Source organism: Nicotiana tabacum, chromosome 5 (assembly GCF_000715075.1).
Source record: "Nicotiana tabacum cultivar K326 chromosome 5, ASM71507v2, whole genome shotgun sequence".
Taxonomy (NCBI): Eukaryota; Viridiplantae; Streptophyta; class Magnoliopsida; order Solanales; family Solanaceae; genus Nicotiana; species Nicotiana tabacum.
The window spans coordinates 71832981-71849167 of NC_134084.1; the positions used below are offsets into that span (position 1 = coordinate 71832981).

Here is a 16187-nt window from a genome sequence, read left to right on the forward strand (position 1 = left end):
AACTTTAATGGTGCACAACGAACTTCAAGTTGAAAACCAACCAAGTATTGAAAGTGAAAAATGGATGTTTGAGTTCTGCTTATAAGTAAGTCTTATTTTGATAAGACTCATAAAATGTCTCTTTCTAGCCCTTTAAACCTTATGTGACACATGTAAAGATGGATAATGAGTCACCTTAAACTAAAAGAGGGATACCACATTCCTTTTGGGGTATAATTTTGTTAATTTTTATCCACTTATTAGTTAACTGGATAATGTTCCGTTACTCGGTAATTAATCATTACCCGAATAATTTAAAAATTTCCACAAATTACTTAAAATTCTACTTATTTTTAATATACTTTATACATTATACCACTGTGGTCATATGGTACCTTGCATGGTACTAGTTCATAACTATCGGGTATTATCACTCGACCCATATTTTATCCCAAATTGGCCGCATTCAACGAAACTCGCGTTCTTTAATTCGTGTACCCCTTTATCCTTCATGACACTTCTTTATTGCTTGTTATAAATAGCGTAAATGCGTTAACGTCAAGATGATCTCATCCCCGAGTCTACGCCAATTAGCTAAAGACGGAGCCTTTAACGTACAAAAATGCAAGATGTAACAAAATTCATCATTTATGCTCATATAAGTGTTCAAATATTTTAATTGCATTTTTACGATTGCATTTGCATTTTTAAGACTATAACTGCATATTTTGCAATAATAGCCCATACATATGCATAACTACATTATCTATACAGAAAATGACTTTTTATATTTTTATAATGTTATGTAATTATTTTTACATCATCTTCATGCATAAAAATTATTTTTTTATCAAATGATTAACTATTTTTACAAATTATTTTATTAATAAATTGGGTATTTAACAAATAGCCCCTTTAACTATATTTAAATTCAGACCCCTAGCCCAATCAAATACACCCCTAGCCTAATTAAATCCCCTGCCCAATTCACCTAACCCAAAACCTTGACCCAATTTTATAACCCGCCCAGCCCGGAACCAATCTTGGCCGTTGATCTCAACAGATCAATGGTCCAGAACAAACCTTCATTTTTTATCTAACCTAACCCCCCAAACCCTAAGTCATTTCATAAGAATCGCCACCCCCAAATGCTCTCGTTCTCTTCTCTCTTAGACACCCCCAAACCCTAGAGCGCCGTCAACCGAAATTCCCCAAACCCCTTCAATGCCTGACCAGATATGGGATTATCCGGTGATTTGCTACCCTATCTAGCCTACTACCTTTACTGGTTGTTTGATTTTTGCTGTTATCTGAGGGAATCTCGAAGAGATTCGACTCAGAGTTGACCTAAACTCTTCGTTTTCTTATGAACCTGCCTTGTGTTCATCAATGTTTGTGAGTATCAGTTATCTTTGTGGTTGTGGTTAGATTTTTCCTTCAGCTCGTCCCTTTTTCTCAAAACCCTCATCTCTTGCAATTTGGATTTGTTCAGATCCTTGAAAATCTGAAACAATTTTGAGTTTCTATGGTATTTTCCTTAGAGATCTTCTGTTTTCCTTATTAGTAATAGATTTTCTAAGAACTAGGGCTTCAGTTCGTTTTGTTTACGCAAAAAACTTTTCTAAAAGTTCATATGTGTTTGATTATCTCTTTCTACTAATTCTTTCATGACTATATTCCAGTCTATAGTTTTTTTAATTATCTCATTGTTCACTTCAATAGTTGTTCGTTATTCCTTGAGTAGTTGATTGATTATCTGACTGTCTAGGGTTCGAAATTTGCTTTGTTTTGCTGAGATGGTTACTTCCTGTAATTTTTTCTGCTTTCCTTATTTTGGGACTCCTAATTGAGATTACCTGCCTTAATTACTCTTACTAAGCTTAATTTAGGGAGTTGATTATTTTACCAACCACAGATGGTCTCCAATTTACCTATATACCTTATTTGTGGTACTAATTGCCCTTGCTACTGGCCGGAATTTTGGTGTTCTGACTCTAATTGACTATTAGACCTATTATCTACCTTATTTGGACCTCAATTCTGTGTTATTTTTGGATAACTCTATGATTCTGCCTATTGATTGGTCATGTTAAGCCTAATTGACTGACTGATTGTTCTCTTTGCGTTATTTGTGAACTCTTAACCTCCTTTACTTTATTTGCTTTACTCTAATCAATGCTATATAAGCCTCACTTTGTTTTAAAACACACACGCACACATATAGAGAAAAATACAAAAAGGTTCTTGCTCTAATTCACACAATATCCTCCATCACAATCTTCTTATTCTTTGGTTGTTGCACTGTATAGCCGGCTGAAAGCCAAAGCTAGACCCTTGGATCCTGTTTGCTTCACTTTCCTGTTGCTATCTCTTAACTGGTATGTCTCCATTTATGCTATCATTCAAACTTCTATGTGATCAAATCTGTGTGCTCTCTGTCATCACCATGTCTATTTCTATCTAATTACACCTATGTGCTTCATGTTATTACTCTTAATCAGCATGTCTGCTTTCATGTGATTAAACCTAGATGATTTCTGTTTTCAGTATATCAGCATGTCTACTTCTATCTAATTGGATCAATGTGCTTCATGTTTATCGATCCTAATCAGCATATCTACTTCTATTTAATCTGACCTATGTGTTTCCTACTTTCAGCATGTCTACATGTTTGCTTCTATGTAAATTAGACCTATGCATACTTGTTTCTCAACTAGCATGCTTTCTTTCCAATTTTAAGTGTTCACCCCTAGCAGGTTCCTGATTAGTTCATGATTTCTATGCCTCCAACTTATGTTACCTTTCTCCATGATTGTCTGAATTGTAATCTGATCCCAGCATATTGTTCTTTGTTTAATACATGTCAATATGGCCATCTAGTAGTAATTAATGAACTAAGTCGAATCTAGGCAATGTGAAACTTTGCTTGAAGTGGTTGTGATCCTGTTTCTGTCTACTGTTTGATTGCTAGAATCTTTATTTGAATTCCAAGTGTTGAAATGACTCTGTTTATTCCTATTTACCCCTGAAAATCCAAACTATTTTCTTAAAACTACCTCATATTTTCAAATCCTACTCTTAGAATATCTAGGATCCTACCTCTCCGGTGTGAGCATTGACTAGGAGTCCATGAGACTCCTCTGAACTCTGACACACTGGGGCTGGCTTTTCCAAAACTTGCTCACAAAAATATTTCTTCAAAGGGTTTTCTGGTATGAGCATTGCCCGGGGTCCCTGAGGCCCTTGGGAACTTTGACGCACCAGAAGACCATTGGGTGTACTATGAGAATATTGGCATGTTTCAGACTTGGCTGAAGGCCTGGCTTCCAGATTTACTTTTGGGTCTATCCAGGCTCCCTATAGTATAATCATTTCATTCTGTAATTCATTTGTATTTGGTTTGTAATAATATTTCTTTGCAAACAGATATTGGGGTTATTAGTAAAACTGAGAGGGATTCTTATATATATGCCTTTGTTGGGAACGGGTAGAAATCATGCCTATAGGTTGCTGCGATGTTTGTTTACTTATGTGCATTAGAAATCATGCCTATAGGACTCATCTAATTCTGTAAATCCTGAATTTTCAACCTTCGCATCATTTAAAAACCTGCTTCTAAGTCGTTTCTCAATTTTGCATCGACAATCATGTCTTCAAAACCTTCGTGTGTGCATTAGAAATCATGTTTCTAGGAATTTCCTTGTTGAGTCTACTTGGCAATTGATTGATGCTTTACTCGCCTAAAAATCATGCCTATAAGGTTTTAAACCAGTTCCTGTATTTAGATACCATGCCTATAATTTAAATCAGTTCTTGCATTTAGATACCATGCCTATAAGGTTTTAAATCAGTTCCTGCATTTAGATACCATGCCTATAAGGTTTTAAAATTAGTTTCTACACTTAGAACTCCTGCATATAGGATTTCAACCTATTTCAACACTTAGAAACCATACCTATAGGAGTTAAAGATAAAATCTGCCTTTTAAGACTACATCTCGTTTACAACTTACATATCATGTCCATAGGTTTCTCCCGAATCATCACTGAGGCAAGCCTATAGGTCAATCAAATTTTGGGTCTAAAACTGTGATGGTTTGTTTGAAACTTGCTCAGATTCATGAAGTAATAAAATTAGTAGGCAAATTGATTAGGTATTTGCTGCCTCGCTTTAATAACTACTGTCTATTCTGTTTATGCTCATTTAGGTATCCTGCATATAGGAACCTTAAAATTTTAAAACTGTTTGTTTGAGGCGTGCAATTGTTTGTCTATTTGTGGAGGTAAATATGAGCCCTTAATTGCATCTTTATGTGGTAGTCCTACTTGACTCTTTGTTTGTCGGTTAGTTTTATCCTTTTTTAAAACAACATAGGTGAGTCTATAACTTCCTTAAATAGAGGTCCTAAACACCTCCAGGGTCACAGGCAAGGGACGAGTAATGCACGCATAAGGCACGTACTGGATACTATTAGAATGCTTAGGTAACAATAATTAAGGGGTGGGTAATCGGGTAGTAAAGGATATAATCACCTGTGCGCTAATGCTATGTGTAGCACCCAACTTGGGGACGATTACCAAGTATTGCACAAAAGTGATCCTATAGGCTAATAAACATAGGACCCTTTTTATCCCCGTTTGAATAATCTCTATTTGTTTAAATTGCTTTGTTTGCTTATAAGACTAATTCACCTAATTCGAGTTTGACCGGGACCCACCATTGTGGACCTCGAGGGGTGCCTAACACCTTTCCCTCAAGGTTATTTCGAGCCCTTACCCAATCTCTGGTAATGTAAATCAGTTGATGAGTTATTTGCTTTAGGTTCCCTAACTCACCTTAAATCCGTTAGGTGGCGACTCTTCAAATTTCATACCCAATTCCCAAAAGGAAATGAGTTGTCCCAAAAAATATCTAAACTCGAATTCCGCGAGAAAAAGGAGGCGCGACAAATACACCGTGTAAGATCCTAAACCTGTGGAAACACCAACACTAGCACCATAGTCAAAGCAGTCTTGAGCTTCTGGAAGCTCAACTTACACTCATATGACCATATGAATGTGGCACCCTTCTAGGTAACTCTAGTCAATGGGGCTGTTATGGATGAAAACACATCCACGAACCAGCGATAATAACTCGCCAAACCCAGAAAACTCCGGATCTCTATAGCTGAAGTAGGTCTAGGCCAGTTCTAGACTGCCTCAATCTTCTTAGGATCCACCTTTATGTCCTCTGCCGATACAACATGCCCCAAAAGGTGACGGAGTACAACCAAAACTCACACTTCGAAAAGTTGGCATATAACTCATTATCCCTCAGAGTCTGAAGTACAATCTGAAGATTCTACTCATGCTCCTCTTGACTGCGGGAGTCGACCAAGATATCATCAATGAATACAATCACAAAAGAATCCAGATAGGTCTTGAATACTCGGTTCATCAAATCCATAAATGTTGTTAAGGCATTTGTCAACCCAAATGACATTGCTAGGAACTCATAATGCCTATACCGAGTCTGAAAAGTCATCTTAGGGATATCGAATGCCCTAATCTTGAAATGATGGTAGCCAGACCTCAAATCAATATTCGAAAATTATTTGTCACCTTGATGATGATCAAATAAGTCATCAATCTTCAGCAACAGATACTTGTTCTTGATAGTGACCTAGTTCAAATGTTGATAGTCTATACACATCCTCATCGACCCATCTTTCTTCTTTACGAACAACACAGGTGCACCCCATGGAGAGAAACTAGGTCTAATGAATCCTTATCAAGAAAATATTCCAATTTCTCCTTTATATCCTTCAACTCGGCTGGGGCTATAGTCTGGTCGAATAGAAACGGGCTTAGTGTCCGGAGTTAAAACAATATAGAAATCAATATATCTGTCAGGTAGCATCCCCGACAGATCCGCAGGATACACCTTTGGAAACTCACGCACAACGGGTACTAAATCCATGGAAAGAACTTTTGCACTCGAATCACGAACATAGGCTAAATAGGTTAGACATCCCTTCTCGACCATACGTCGAGCCTTCACATAAGAAATAACCCAGTTGGTAGAATGGCCAAGAGTCCCTCTCCACTCTAATCGAGGCAACCTCGACATGGCTAAGGTCATCGTCTGTGCGTGACAAACCAATATAGCATGATAAGGCAACAATCAATCCATACACAAGATATTATCAAAATCTACCATTTCAAGAAGTAGAAGATCTACGCTAGCTTCAAGAGTCCCAATAGTAATCACACACGAGTGATAGATGTGATCTACAACAATAATATATCCCACATACGTAGATGCATACACAGGAGCACTCAAAGAATCACGAAGCACAACCAGATAAGAAGAAAAATAGGATGACACATAGGAATAAGTAGAGCCCAGATAAAAAAGAACTGAAGCATCTCTATGGCGAACTGGAACAATACCTGTGATAAGAAAGTCAGATGACTCGGCCTCAGTCCTAGCTGGGAAAGCAATAAATAGGTGTTGGGCCCTACCACTCTAACTTATGTCTCAAGGACGGCCTCTAGCTGGCTGGCCTCCACGTCTAACGGGCCAACCTCCACCTCTAACGACATAACCTTCACCTCTATCTGCTTGACCCCCGCCTATAGTTGGCTGAGCGAACAGTGGAGCAACCTGTGCCAGAATCATGGCATGAGAACTTTGTTATGGCAAAAAAGCAGAGAATGGAAAGATATTACAATCGAAGAGCCAACCTTCGTTATTTTAAAGTGAGAGATTTGGTTTTAAGAAAAGTAACTCAAAACACCTGGGAACTCAATGTAGAGAAGCGAGGCCTGACCTGGGAAGGCCCCTACCGGGTTTTGGCTGTCACCGAAAAAGGTTCGTACGAGTTAGAGAATTATAATGGAGGAAAGTTTCCAAGCAATTGGAATGTCGCACACCTCAAGAGATGTTATTGCTGACAAATATCATATGTACGAAAAGTATATGCTGCACTCTTTTTACTTTCGTCTAGTTTTTGTCCCAATTGGGTTTTTCTGGCAAAGTTTTTAATAAGACAGCAACAAAAAGCATACTATGAACAAAGTTCAACGATAGCAATAAGGTCTTTAATAACAAGGCACACAAGTGAAGAGCCACTCCGGGGCGGTTAAATAATCTTTGGCTCGATAGCAAAATTCCCACCGGAAAATAAGTTTGCTATCTAGCAAAGGTTACCCGATCGTTCACAAGTGCAAACCACTTGAGTATTGTTAAATAGTCTTTTTCTCGATAGTATAAACTCCTAAGGGGAAGAAAAGTTTGTTACCGAGCAGAAGATTGTCTAGATATTCATTAGTGGGATCCTCGAAGGTGCAAGATTCCCAGTGTTCCAATTCGCATTCTTTGCATTTGAACACTGGGTGGGGAAATGATATGAGAATGCAACAACAATTACTGCCACATCGATCAGAGCACAAAAACCGGAAACATAATTGTGTCATCGGGACCAGGGACTTCGCTGTCAGCCCCGTAGAAACAAGTTGTATGAATTAGCCGCAAGAAATGGTAATTTCTCTTTAACATTTCGAATGTTTATGTGCTTTTTTAAAATGGAAGGAATAAAATAAATTCCTTCTATTTCTCATCTTATTTCTTGTCCGATCGAGGAATTAATTTTATCATTTGGAAGTTAAATAAGTACTTAAAATGATAGTACCGTAATGGACAAGAGACATCCTCTTCAAGAGAACCGTAAACATAAGAGGGCTTTCTCTTATGAAAACCCTCACGTTAAAGGTTTGATTTCAGAAGAATGTACGTCCGAAATCAAAATGCTTCCGGGGAATAATACACCCAAGGCTTTACGTAATAAGACGCAAACAATAAAACTTGCGCAAAACACTTAGGCAAAAGAAAAAAGGGAGTGCAAAACTTGCATGAACGTTCAAACGAAAGAAAGACTCAAACAATACTTTAGCAAAAAGATGTCTTTATTTACAATAACATGCCAAAGTGGCACGGATACAAAAGTTGAAGAAGAAGAAAATCTAAACAGCTACATCTCCGGAACCTGGAGGAAGAGAAGTGATCACGCCCCTAGGGGAAATGGTTAATTCCGCCGATGTCTCAACATTTCGGCCTTCAACATCTTCACCTTTCGTTTTCTCTTCAGTTACCGGAGTTTCAGAACCAGAACCAGAAGAACTGGAGGCATCAGGCTCGGCCGGGAGACCACTTTTAGCTGCTAACTCAAGCCCACGGATCTTAGCAATTTCAGCATCAAAATCAATGATACCATCTTTGGCCTCTTCCTATTGTTTTTTCCTCATGCTGTACATAACGTAAGTTTTCTCAACAATGAGTGAAGACGCTCAGTGCTTAAGTTCTTACTTTGAGTTAGGTTACCTTAGCATAAAGTTTTTCCTGGGCGGATCTAATACACCGGAGGCTAACATCAAGGTCACGGATATTTGAGCTAAACAACCTATTATGCTCGATAATCTTCGTATACTTCTCCTCCAACTTGGCATGTTTCACCCCCGCAGTAGCAAGCTCTTCAATTTTGGTATTCAAGGCTGCCTCCAAGTTGGTCAATCTTTTAGCGGAGGTAGCCTCGCGGTCGGTTGCAATAAGAATGACATTATGGACTTCAGCCTATTTGGCCCTGGCTTCGTAAAATTTAACGTTTAGCGGGCCAATGTCTTCGCTAAGGTGTAACACTTCTTGCTCACTTTGCTGCAAACGAGCCTCCAATACAACTGCCTCAGTAGCTTTGACTTCCTGTTCTGAGAGGCGAGCGACAGTTTGCTCCTGCTCGGCCAAAAGCTGATCCCGTGCGGAGGTAAGTTCTTCCTTTTCCTGGATCAAACTTTAGAGCCTTTGGAAGCAAGAAAGTTAGCCTACAAAGCAAGAAAGGCATACTCAGGATATTTTTAGGCAAAATAGAGGAAATAACAAAGGAAGTTAAAGAAAGGTTGAAGAACAATAAAGAAGGTTTTAGAAAGTTTGAAGAGTTATGGGATATGAGTGAAGAAGATTGATGCGTATAAGTAAAGGTTTAGGCGGCTTAATTTGTGGCCATGATTACCTCGATAACTGGCAAAAGCTATGTTTAATCGTGGGATGATGCAGGTTCGGGGAATTAAATGCGGAGAGACATGCGTCTAATCAACTATCAGAAGCTTTTTCAAAAGGAATCATAGTAGTTCCCGCGAAAAAGAGTGTTTCTACCAACTTTCCGGTGATACAGAGTTATGTCACCAGAAAGCATGAGGACTATCTGTATACGGTAAAATATACTATGCTAAGTAGCCTCTTAAGAGAGTGGCACGTGGAACTTATGGCGGGGGACAGTTAGAACCAAAGGCAATTATCCCATTTGTCATCGGAAAGAATGACACCCGTAAAGATGCAACAAATACCTTTCGACCGGTATCATCTAATGAAGAATATTTCACAGCATTTAGTGCACTGCCCGTTACAGAGAATTTGTCATTTATGCTCACCGTTACATCTTCATCAATGACCCTCATAATTGATATTAAAGAAGGGCACGATCCTAGGACCTACTTCCCTAGACGTAGCTATAAATAGTAAGCTCTATTATCATTGTAAATGACACAACTTTTCTAGCAAACTGACGTTATTATCGATTAAAAGCTTTATACAATTTTACTTTCTTGTTCCTTGGTTTCATCACTGTTGTGCCCGGAAGCTCTGCCCTTGAATTATTGTTTTTCGTAATTTCATCTTCATTTCAAGGCTAAATATTACATATTTCTTTAATTATTTTATTATTTCAGGATCAAATTAATTCACTTGTCTAGAAAATACGTATAAATTCAATTGTACCATTTTACGGGTAAACACTCAGGACAATTAGATGGCTGTTAGATTTATATGGGCTTCTGTTACTCCTTTCTTAAGTCAAAAGAAACCTGATCATTCTTGAGCTTTCTCCATGCGCTCTTTCTTCCCAATGTTTTGGGATGGGTTCATTATCTGTGTCTTTGTTATAGTTAATGTATGCATGAGGGGTATTTGTTTGGAATGAAGTGGCAGTGGTTTGTTCATTTTGAGATATCCAATTTGGTGTTTATCATGTTTAAATTGAAAGCATCATTACCTAACCAGAAAATTTAATTTGTAAAGACATGAATCGTCCTAAGATTAGTTCTGTGTCAGCATTGCTAAATAGCATTGTTCCTTAGGCTTGAGCAGCTCCACAACATGTCTTCTTTTTTCGGTATACTGATTTTGCCTTTCAAAGAGAGGAGGGAATTACCAGTAGTGTACTTAATAGTATTAAATATCTACGCTCTATCTATGAGTAGAAATGCATTCAAAATCTTGAATCATTACATGGGTGCAGCCTAGTGATAGTATATCTTGCTGCTGTTAGGACTTAGGGGATCCCAAAGATATTTGTACACTACTTAATCTTTTTCTACAGAAGATACACACAGAAGTAACTTAAGTGTAGTGATACAACATTAAGTTGGAAAATAATTTCGAAAATTTCTTTCTTCGGATCTTCAGGGTGTTACTCCAACACACGAATGCCCGCATATGGTGCTCCTGCTTCTTACTTGGGGCTGAAAGCCTGTAGGAAAAAACAGAAATAGTGTCAGTTACTCAAATTGGTGTTGGAAATTGTATTTTCAGTTTCATTCTGCATAAGCAGTGATAGAGAATAACCTCAAGATCTTGACTTTTCTAAATGTATATGCACTCTATTACTTGTGTGGGAGTAGTTTAATCCTAATGTTGTGTGCTTAAAAGCATGAACACAATTAAGTTGTGCTTGCTCCTACTAATGTTAATCCAGTCCTCTATGTGCTTCAGAGAGAATGTTAGTCAGTCCTTTTTCTCATAAATTCTGCAAATTCTAACATGGACAACAAAATAGATTTCAGGTTGTATATTGAGTTAAAAGAAAAGTCGTGCTTACAGCAAAAATAGTGACGTGACCAGGATCAGCAAGGTGAGCGAAAAGGTTGTCAATTGGTCATGTTCTAGTGTAGACCCACCTTGCCGCGAATAACCTCATTTCTGATCCTATTTAACTTGGTGTGTCCGCACATCCATATCAACATCCCCATCTTTGCTACTTTCATCTTCTGTACATGAACAATCTTGATTGGCCAACACTCAATCCCATACAACATTGTTGGTCTGACCACCACTCTGTAGAACTTACCCTTAAGTTTCAGTGGCAGCTTCTTGTCACACAAAACACCAGAAGCGAGACTTCATTTCATCCATCCCGCCCCAATACGATGTGTGACGTCTTCATCAATCTCCGCATCTCCCTGAATAATAGACCCAAGATACTTAAAACTCCCTTTCCTAGGAATGACCTGCGAGTCCAGCCTTATTTCCCCTTCCCCTCCTTGAATCTCGCCACTGAACTTACACTCCAAGTATTCTGTCTTGGTTCTGCTCAACTTGAAACCTTTAGATTCCAGGGTCTGTCTCCATGCCTCTAATTGCGCGTTCACATCGTCTCGCGTCTCGTCAATCAATATAATATCATCTACAAATAGCATGCATCACGACACCTCCCCTTGGATGTGGTACGTCAGTACGTCTATCACTAGAGCAAGCAAAAAAGGGCTGAGTGCTGACCCCTGATACAACCCCATCATAACCGAAAATTGATCGGAGTCCCCACCCACAATCCTCACTCAGGTCTTTACTCCATCATACATGTCCTTAATCAACCTACCGTAGGCAACATGTACACCTCTAGCCTCCAAACATCTCCACAAAACCTCCCTCGGAACTTTATCGTACGCCTATTCTAAGTAAATAAACACTATATGCAAGTCTTTCTTTCTCTCTATATTGCTCCAGTTATGCCCATCCCAATTTGTTGACACTCTCTATTGTAAATGTCAGTTTGATAAAATTTTGGAGCAAAATAAGACTAGATTAACTAGTTTAAATTATATAATATAGGTATCTAGAAATTTCGCTAGAAGTACGCAGTATTCAGATTCATCGACCACCTCTCTCCACCCCCAACCCACATTATGAACAGCCACTCAGAAAATGATTTGTAAATTTTTTAGTATTTCTTTTTCTTTTTCCTTTATGAGAGCGGTTGGGGTGAGCAATTTGATTTGGTTCTCAAGAAACGTCTTTATAAGAGAATAGAAGCGAAAGTTGAATATTTATGTAGTACTTAAATTAAATTTAACTACGATGTAATATTTATTTAATTATTTTTTATTAATGATTTCACTTTTATTGATTTATCCTTTAAAATAATTTTGTAATAAATGATTATATAAGTGGTGAATGTGAATTATATATGATGAATATGGAAAAAAGAAAAAAATAGAATTTGTTTGAAGGAAATGAAAAATAAAATTTAAATAGAAGATAATAATATAATATAAAAAAGAGAAGAATATAAAAAAAAATATTTTTTTGGTGTAAAAAGATAATGTAATAGTTGGAGTAAATTTAGTATTATACCGTTTTGACGTGAAATTTAGTGTTAGGGTCGGAGATGATCTTATATAATCTAACACTTGTTTAGTATATGTACATAGTTTAAGTTACACCGGCAAAAAAAATATGAATGATATCTAGCTTTTAAGGGGTGGTTAGGAATCGAGATCTTATCGAAGCATCTATCGTTCCTCTCTTACCAAATGCACCAGAAAAACCATTTGCCAGATACTTTTGATGGATTTTCCAACTCGCCATAGTCCCCAGCTAGAGTAGGCATCTTTAACGTTGAAGGGCATACGCAGTATCTCCTAAAAATGCACAAAAACATATCCCAAATGTCTCTTTGCAGCTTTACAATGGAGAAGGAAATGGCCGACACTTTCAGGTTCTCTTATGACTTTAAAAGGCTCTCTTGAGTCCAAGCTGCTTGCAAGTTCTTATTCCTTTCATTTGTAAATACTTTTATTTTAGTAGTATAAATAAAATTAGCTACTAACCAATCAGCTTAGCAGACTTTATCAAAAACAAGAAACTATAACTTTTTTTCTTCAATTTTGTTTAATTAATTGAAAGCGTCATTTGATTGCTAAAAAGGTATGATATTTAATGTGGAAAGTCTCTAATTTTGTACCCAGAATCGTTGATGAAACTATTATATACAGTCGACATGTCAAATTTTAATCTTGAAGATGGCTGAATTTGTCATTTGTTGTTGCTGATGTTATTTTGTTATTATTAATACTGGAAGCAGCAATAGTATAGAATAGAAGGTGTTTTGTTATTTTCAAGATGCATATGTTTCGAGTGATTTTGTGCGGACAGATAAGATGTATTACATGTATGTTCCACACAGACATATTAGAAACTCAACCGGGCTATGGTTCCCAGGACAATTAGATGGTTGTTAGATTTATATGGGCTTTCTACATGCCAACAAATTTGGTTTGGGATGTGTTCACTACCTGTGACTTTGTTATAGTTAATGTAAGCATGGGGTATTTGTTTGGAATGACATGGCAGTGGTCTGTTCGTTCTGAGAAATCCAGTTTGGTGTTTATCATGTTCAAATTGCAAGCATCATTACCTAACCAGAAAATTTTGTGAAGACATGAAATGTCCTAAGATTAGTTCTGTGTCAGCATTGCTAAATAGCTTTGTTCCTTAGGCTTGAGCAGCTCCGCAACATGTCTTCTTTTTTCGATATCCTGTTTTTGCCTTTCAAAGAGAGGAGGAAATTACCAGTTGTGTACTCAATATTAAATATCTACTCTTTATCTATGAGTAGAAATGCATTCAAAATCTTGAATCATTACATGGGTGCAGCCTAGTGATAGTATATCTTGCTGCTGTTAGGACTTAGGAGATCCCAAAGATATTTGTACACTGCTTAATTTTTTTCTACAGAAGATACACACAGAAGTAACTTAAGTGTAGTGATACAACATTAAGTTGGAAAACAATTTCTAAAATTTCTTTCTTCAGATCTTCAGAGTGTCACTCCAACACATCAATGCCAACAAATGGTGCTCCTGCTTCTTACTTGGGGCTGAAAGCCTGTAGGACAAAACAGAAATAGCGTCAGTTACTCAAATTGGTGTTGGAAATTCTATTTTCAGTTTCATTCTGCATAAGCAGTGATAGAAAATAACCTCAAGATCTTGACTTTTCTAAATGTATATGCACTCTATTACTTGTGTGGTAGTAGTTTAATCCTAATATTGTGTGCTTAAAAGCATGAACACAGTTAAGTTGTGCTTGCTCCTACTAATGTTAATCCAGTCCTCTATGTGCTTCAGAGAGAATGTTAGTCAGTCCTTTTTCTCATAAATTCTGCAAATTTTAACATGGGACAACAAAATAGGTTTCAGGTTGTATGTTGCTAGAGTTGAAAGAAAAGTCGTGCTTACAGCAAAAATAGTGGCGTGACCAGGATCAGCAAGGTGAGCGAAAAGGTTGTCAATTGGTCCTGTTCCAGTGTAGATGTGTTGGAACCATGCACCCATGACAGCCAACATGGCCAGCCTCCCGTTCTTGATCTCCTTTGTCCTCAACTCTTTGATCTTTTCAGGAGAACCAGATCCCCAACCTAAAGGATCAAACCATAGGCCTCCTGGATATCCGACATCTGTGCCCGTGAGCTTGTTGTTAGGGAAGATGGGGTCTGTGTTTACGCACCCAGGCTTGATGATATCTGCCCACCTTCTTCCCTCAGCCCAGCCAATAAGCACCAACTCAATGACGAAGAGAGTGGTTGTATCGGTGAAGTATTCTTGTTCACCAGCAGTGTACCATGAAGGTGTGTTAAGAATGCCAATCTTTGTTAGGAATTCTGGGATGAAAATGCCTGCAGCACCTAACATTGCCCATCTGCAGTGTACAAGTTCTGCCTGCTGGTTCCATTTCAAGCTCTCCGGGTCAGATGCTGTCAGTGATCAGTAACAGTTGCTATTTGAGTATAACACAGTGTAAAACAATATCAAGTCATTTGAAAGATAGTTACAGGTAACTATCATAGAGAAGCAACTACCAAGATTAAGATTTTGGCTTACCAAGGCCAAGAGGGTCGAAACCAAAGTCCCCGGGGAGACTGCATAGCAAAAATTAAGTTTCAAATTAGCTCCGACCACCAGAACAATGAATGGAAGTGGAGTCATACCTGCCATCGAGCCATGGAGGAGGGGTACTGCCAGGGAACCAGAGGGGTCTATCAGGGTCAGCAGCAACAGCAGAGACAGCAACCGATCTTGATCCAGCTGGTGCGACGTGTTTGCTTACTCTCAATCTTTTCCCTCCAAGGAAAGAAGCCTTTGTTGCTCCTACAATTGATCCATTTTTCTGGGAACTGCAGATTCATGATTCAAACAAAGAATCGTTAATGCACTTCAAAAAAATCTTTCTACATTTCATATTGAACATATCTGATCACTAGACAGGACAATTTTTGTGTTGTTTAAACTAGGCTTACCTTGGAGAAGAGAATGCAACAGCTGCAATGGCTGATGAAGCACAGGCAGAGGCCATGTTGGGGGATTTTTTTTTCTTGAATGCAGTGAATAATTGGTGGTGTGTATGAAGAAGCTGATATTGTATGAAGAAGAATAGGCTTATCTTGATGGATAAAGGGTGAATCTCTGATTGGCTGCTTGAATTGACATGTGGCAACGACAATCTAATATCTGCCTCCTCTGCCTTCACTTCCTTCAGTTAACCTGGAATAATCTAAATCTGGTGGTTCATATTCTTTGTTCAAATGGCCTCATATGCTTTACTGTCCCTTTCTGTGCTATGTAAGTTGAGATCTTCATGGGGGCATTTATGACAATTCACCTACATGGTTTCCTGATACAACAATTTTTTCGTTTAACTTTAATTTTTTAAATTTTGGGGTGACACTGGACCCATAAGTAGCCTGGAACAGGAGGAAGAGAGTGGGATGTTTAAGATGCCTGTTAGTGATGCGAGGTGAATTTTCAATCATAACATTGCAATTTTGATACTTTATTTATTTTTTTTAACAGCAATTTCCTATAACTCATTTCATTTGATTAATTTTACTGTGTAATTTCTTGATGTGGATATTACTCTTCGAATGTTCAAATTTTGCTCAAGTAATAAATTACAAGTGTGTTTAACATTTCCATATTCATGAAATGGGAATAAGTTGACCAAGAAGAGGAGAAAGCTATTACTATGTTTTATCTTTGTTCTTTACCCTAAAAATTGGATAACAATTTTATAATGTGGTGTTAAGGATATGTAATTTCACCTAATAAACATAAAGATAAGTGATG

The 16187-nt window shown here is 37.8% G+C and overlaps 1 protein-coding gene and 1 long non-coding RNA gene across 2 annotated transcripts; one reads left to right on the forward strand and one right to left on the reverse strand.

Annotated features, from left to right (window-relative positions):
* Positions 1-12659: 12659 nt before the first annotated feature.
* On the forward strand, positions 12660-14487 carry LOC142181169 (uncharacterized). The gene is made up of 2 exons (XR_012709571.1): positions 12660-12781; positions 14258-14487. It is a non-coding gene; the product is annotated as an uncharacterized LOC142181169 (long non-coding RNA).
* On the reverse strand, positions 13642-15610 carry LOC107758987 (chlorophyll a-b binding protein, chloroplastic-like). The gene is made up of 5 exons (XM_075253677.1): positions 15362-15610; positions 15053-15238; positions 14946-14983; positions 14304-14818; positions 13642-13950 (listed from the first exon to the last, which is right to left on the reverse strand). Exons 1-5 carry the CDS (start codon positions 15415-15417, stop codon positions 13933-13935), a joined length of 813 nt encoding a protein of 270 aa, XP_075109778.1. The 5' UTR covers positions 15418-15610; the 3' UTR covers positions 13642-13932.
* Positions 15611-16187: the final 577 nt, after the last annotated feature.

What these genes read in the sequence shown, in the direction of transcription:
- LOC107758987 (XM_075253677.1), bottom strand. Translation starts at nt 15,417, where the DNA reads ATGGCCTCTGCCTGTGCTTCATCAGCCATTGCAGCTGTTGCATTCTCT. An exon ending in GTTGCATTCTCTTCTCCAAG is followed by an intron (nt 15,239 to 15,361) that starts GTAAGCCTAGTT and finishes ATGAATCTGCAG; the next exon opens with TTCCCAGAAAAATGGATCAA. An exon ending in TTTCGACCCTCTTGGCCTTG is followed by an intron (nt 14,819 to 14,945) that starts GTAAGCCAAAAT and finishes GATCACTGACAG; the next exon opens with CATCTGACCCGGAGAGCTTG.